This window comes from Austrofundulus limnaeus, unplaced genomic scaffold (genome assembly GCF_001266775.1).
Source record: "Austrofundulus limnaeus strain Quisiro unplaced genomic scaffold, Austrofundulus_limnaeus-1.0 Scaffold125, whole genome shotgun sequence".
In the NCBI taxonomy this organism is placed as follows: Eukaryota; Metazoa; Chordata; class Actinopteri; order Cyprinodontiformes; family Rivulidae; genus Austrofundulus; species Austrofundulus limnaeus.
This window is the reverse complement of record NW_013952527.1, coordinates 592,147-597,995: the sequence shown is the minus strand read 5'-3', so window position 1 is coordinate 597,995 and position 5,849 is coordinate 592,147. Positions and strand designations below refer to the sequence as shown.

The following is a 5,849-nucleotide window of genomic DNA, read 5'->3' as shown; positions in this document are numbered from 1 at the left end:
TGTGTGTGTGTGTGTGTGTGTGTGTGTGTGTGTGTGTGTGTGTGTGTGTGTGTGGGAGGGGGGTGTAAAGGGGGTGGAGTTTCCTCACAGAGCAGCTGACAGAACTGGTTCTGATGGAGTTCTGAGCAGCAGCCTGTAGAGATGAGAGCTGGACCCAGCAGCAGCAGCAGGTCCAGAAAGGCCCAGCAGCTGCTCTCAGTCATGCCTTCACTCTGCAGGAGTTTGATCTGCGCGCTGCTTCTCAGCACAACCGCAGAAACTGAGACCGTCAGTCCGGGTCCCGGTCCGGAACCCGTCCTGCATGCTGATGAGGGGAACCTTTCAAACCCGGATCTYCTGAAACAAGAGGCTTTTCAGCAGCTGAACAGGCCCCTGCCAGGTCGGAACCAGCTCCTGTAAACATTTCACACAGTTTACTTTTTACTAATACTATTTTATTTTGATGTTATTGGGATTATTTAAATGATATTTCTGCTCCATCAGATCTAAAAAYATGAAAATGCACTGTAAAAATAAACTGTTGCGCTGCGTGTGACGTCACATCTTCTGTGGCTGAATCTGGTGGAGAAGGTTGACCTTATTATGATGTGAACAAACACTCAAAAAATAAAGTTAAATAAAAATCTGATCTGGGCATTAAGACATGCAGTGTGAATGTTGTGTTTTATTGTTTTCATTTGACCTGAAGGGTAAAATTAAATCTAAACTCTTTAAGTTGAAGTTGTTACTTAAAATAAATTCAGTTCATATTTGAACTTTTGTTGTGTTACATTTGCCAGCTATAATATTTGGTTAAAATTACAGTTATCTCCATGGTTATTGTTTCATTCTGCCCATTCTATTTTACACTGTATTAGATCATGTTCTTATATTATTCAGCCATCTGTGGGAGGGTTTCCACAGAAATCTGATTTGGTGAGTAATAAGTGAGGAAAAAGCCACMTCTCCATCTGCTCCTCTTAACTCCATTTATCACTAAGACACTATTTATAATTTCTAATTTTTCAAGAAATGTTGGGAGGAGCCTAACATTTTTAAAGACCAGCTCAGATTGTGCTTTAAACTCTTTTAGCTGTAAACACTGACTCATCTTCTTTAATTTCTCTCTTTTTGGCTCCTATTATTATTTTTATTATTTACAAAAGCTGAGCTGAGCATGTGCTCATCTTTCTCCTGTGTCCTCCTGTTGAACTTTAGATGAATCTGTTCTCTTATGGAGTGATTCATGTTTAATTCATGCTGATGTAGGAGTACTTTGCCGTCACATGACCCGGTCTGTGTATGTCTTGTGGACTTACAGAACTTGGCCATGTTATTTGAGCATGATGGTACAAACAACAATCTCCTCCTCCTCCTCCTCCTCCCCTGCTGGCTGGCTGCTGATGCTGCCAAGTGTCCTCACAGCCGTCAGTTCAGAGTAAAATCTGCCCACTCTTCACTCAAGCTATGAAAAGCAAAATTTAAAAAGATTAGAAAAACAAACATTTTACATTCTGGGATAAAGGCTGTTGTTGAGTTGCTTAGAGGTATTTTACAGATATTTAGAAGTCAGGTTCTGTAGAAAAGGTATGAACAATTAGTATCTTACCTGTTGCACTTAAGTGAAGTTCAGTTCAGTACAGATGATAAATAGCAGCAGCAGCTAGCTGTAGCATTTTTTATATCCCTACCAGAATAACCATGTGAAACTGGCCACAGTGTAAAGGTTCCATTRGTGTTTGTTTGGACTGCAATCCTTATGTACCACTTTACAATAAAACTCCCCTTATAGATGGCTTATAAATAGTTTATAGGTTATTAATTCATCTGTAAACACTATAAATTAATAAGTGTTTAGTGTCCATTGATTAAGGACAAATAAGAGAAAAAACTATCTGATTTCTTGCCAAATAGTGAGCCAAATCTGTTCATGTACATTTGCATCTAAAGGTGTTTTATTAAACATTTTACACTAGGTTTGGAAGCACAATAATGTAATGAAAACACATTTTACATATCATGTTGTACTTTATTACTGCATTATACATATCCACAATTGTCAAAGGGAGACTTATTGTGAAGTGTAAAACAGTGGGTATTTTATTAATGACTAATATACATGTATAAATGCTAAAAGGGAGCCTTATAAATAGCGTACTGTCTTACACTTTACAATAAGGATTCCTCATGGCATTTACACATTTATTAGTCAATTAAACTATCTAATGCTTTACAGTAAGGTTTCCTTATTAAACCTATACATGTTTATTAGTCATTAATAAATAGTTGTCTCACGCTTTACAATAAGGCTTCCTCGTGGCATTTACACATGTTTATTAGTCATTAAAGGGGCAACATCATGAAAAATGAACTTTTGAGATTTATATCATGCTATAATGTTATACTCTCATAAAAAAACATGCCCAAAGCCTTGCKTTGACTCATTCATGCATGTTTGAGAAATCCTGCAGGGTTTTTAGGAAGCCATGCTGAGGAGCAAAACGACAGGTGGGGACCAGAAACGCCCCTGGGACGTGTCTTTAAGCCGAACTTCCTCATGGCAGAGCGCACCCCCTTCCCCCTCCCCACACACCCCGCCCATGACTCCTGCAGACTCTCGGGTGAAAGTGAAACCTAACTGTCTGCTGAGTTCTCACTCAGTGAAGCGCTTTTCAGATTAAAAATACCTTTGAGGAAATGTATTTTCAAATGTCAAGTAAAATCCGCACCCCCCCCCCCCCCCCGCACCGAAATGGGGTAGACAGAAGCGAAGGTGGTTCTTAAAGAGACAGAGGCCAATTTCAAGGCATTTACAAGAGGAGTGATGAGAAGATAAGTTTTTTTTCCATTTAAACATAAAACAGCATTTTAATAACAACTAAAGGTGACATAGATACTTTATTATGGTATAGTATTTAGATATATGCCTGAAAAACACATAATATTGGCCCTTTAATAAAATAGTGTACTGCCTTACACTTTACCATAAGGCTTCCTTATTCCAATTGTATACGTGTTTATTTGTCATTAATAATGTACATACTGTCTTATACTTTACCATAAGCCTCCCTTTTGATAATTGTGGATAAGTATAATGCAGTAATTCAGTACAATATTATACGTAAAATATGTGTTTTCATTACGTTGTGCTTACAAAACTAGTCTGAAGATTTSGCCATCTATAAGGGAAGTATTTATTGTAAAGTGGTGTGTGTTTGTTTGTTTGTGAAAATCCACCACAAAATCTACAACAACCAGTCTTCCGTTTCACATTATGTGCCTGAGAACCTAATCAAAGTGTGTTTGTGTTTTCCTCCTCTCCATCAGAGAAAACTGTGGCCTAATTCCAGCTCACATGCAGGGTAGACAGGAGTCTTCACAGATAAATCCCTGTCGGACCATCTGTCCGAGCCGYCTGGTGGTCTTACAAAACTGATCAGTCAACATGTTTGTGATTCTCTCTAATTCCCATCATCTCATGATAAAGTAGATGTTCCATTTGCTAAATCAAACGATGGTGCTTTTGTTTCCAATAACCATAAAGTGTCATCCTTTCATCTATTTTCTTTAATTTGTTAATTTAGGAAGATAATAATTTGTCTAACATCTATGGTTTTCTGTTGCTGATAACAGTGTTTAACCCGCACCCTCAAACTGGCCTCACAAACCCTTTTTTTTTTTGTCTGTCTGCTTCATAAACCTCTTTGTGTTGAGGGTCAGTTCGCCAAATGGAGAGATTATAGTAATCTGGCACAGAACAACTCCACTTCAGATTTCCTGACCTCCCCCTTTTGTTGTGTTTGGCCTGGAGACAGGACAGGCATGCTGACAAGAGCAGGCTGCCTCAGGGAAACCATCGTGCTCCCGTCCATCTGCACTGCTCTCATCAACCAAATCCACACGCTGCTTTAAACTGGCCGCTTAAAATGGAAGCATGGCAGTTCGGTTCAAAGGAGAATTGTAGGGGAGGGTCTGGTTGTCTGGCCTTCGCTAAAAGCTGGTAGTGCTAAGCGTGGTTTCATATTTATTTATTTATTTTTATACATATAGGAGATTTTTTTAGCAGCAGGATTATGAGCACTCGAAGCAGCAGCAATCCAGCCACTGCCAATGTTCTTTTGTCACCATTTACAGAAAGATACTTATGGTATTATGATGAGAAATTGCTGCTATTTGCAGCGCTTCAGCACTTCGTTTCCAGATAAAAAGTGCAATAAGCGCTTCTTCGCGGCCTCTTTGTAGAAAATCCCTGTAGAACGGATGATGAGCGAGCTACGGCAATTTAAAGCTCGCCGAACTTTTAGGTTTCGATCCAATCCTGCAGCACTTTTCAGCTCAGACAACATTTACAGCAGAGCAGTAAGTGAAAATAAATATGTTTGCGCTAGCAGAGAACTGTGCTGCAGAGTTTTATAATGTTTTGATTTCATGCTGTTTGAGCCACAAGATTAATCTGATTATGTTCAGACACAAAAAAGTTCAAGTTTATGGATGTTGCATGATTATTCAGCATTGATGTTTATTTGAAGTTACATAAAAACACAACAGTTAGCAATTTAGCTATTCCTAAAGAGATGAAGTGATGTTCTGTCAAATATGGAGGACCAAAACTGACACAATTAGAAATAAAAGCAGAAATATAGATGGACGAATAAATTAATAAATAAAAGAAATTTGTGTCTCTTAAATATTTATTTTATTTATTTTTCAAGTCTTTTTATTTTCATGTGTTGCTTTTACATTTCTCTGTCTCCTGTTTTTACTTTATCTTATGCATTTCTGCCTCATTATGTAAATGAGGTGGGCGGGGCTACTTAGGTCAGCTCCTCTCCTGTTGGTCAACAGACAGGAAGGAGCAGGATCCACGTGCAGATCTACTGTGCATGCTTGTGCCGCYACAATTTAGCTTAAAGTTTAAAGTTGASTTTAAAACACAGAMAAGGAGGAAAACACCTGTGCAYGTTTYTAACTAAACTGAAACTTTAGGATAAACTGATGCAGCACAAGTTTCATACTGTCTGTTGACCAATAGGAGAGGAGCTGACCTGAGAAGCCACGCCCACCTTATTTGCATAACGATGCAGAAATGCATACGATAAAACAAAAACAGTAGACAAAGAAATGTAGAAACACATGGAAATAAAAAAAACTTGTGGGAAAATGTAAATTATAGAATATATGTTTTTTTTTATCTAAGCAGGAAAATAAATCTGAAGGTCAATTAAATTGCAAAACATGAGGTGAAATTCTCCTTTTTTAATTTAACTGGTGCTTTTTGAGTGTATTTAGTTACTTTTTGGTCCATTTATATATTTCTGCTTTTATTTCTAATAACATCAGTTTCGGCCCTCCGTAGCATCAACTGTGATCATCAGCCACTGAGTAGAGAGGATGGAGAAATAGACAAAATACTTCTATGTGTTGGAATGTGAACCACTGCTAATAAATTAGTCTACTTTGAACATTTGTTGTGTTAAATTACCTTCAGGGATTAAACAGCTTAATTCATCCAGACGAATCGTGACAGATTACTGAGCACCATTGTTATGCAACACCTGACCTCCCCGACGCAAAGCCTTGTCATGAGCTCATTACTGGCCACTGGTGCATAGTGTGAGGGGCTAATAGTTTTTACATAATCACTGCTACACCCTCAGTGGGATTCTCCTCTAGCTGTCTGAACACGTCATGATTATGAATTCCCTTAAAAGAAAATTGGAAATGTGGACTTAATGAAGCGATTGGCTGTCCCTGAAAAATTCATATGTTTGGTATGTGTCGATCTGTTTGCAATTTATTGTGATTAAATGACTGGCATCCTGAGGGATTTTACAGATTTGTTTATTTGTGTGTGTGTGTGTGTGTGTGTG

At 38.2% G+C, this 5,849-nt stretch overlaps 1 protein-coding gene across 1 annotated transcript in view; it reads left to right on the top strand.

Annotated features, from left to right (window-relative positions):
• Positions 1–101: 101 nt before the first annotated feature.
• LOC106522275 (protein FAM171B) overlaps positions 102–5,849 on the top strand; it is a gene marked incomplete in the record, with an annotated part of 13,648 nt that continues 7,900 nt past the window's right edge. Inside the window, 1 exon segment of the mRNA XM_014015225.1 lies at positions 102–379. Coding sequence (XP_013870679.1) covers positions 142–379 — 238 coding nt within the window.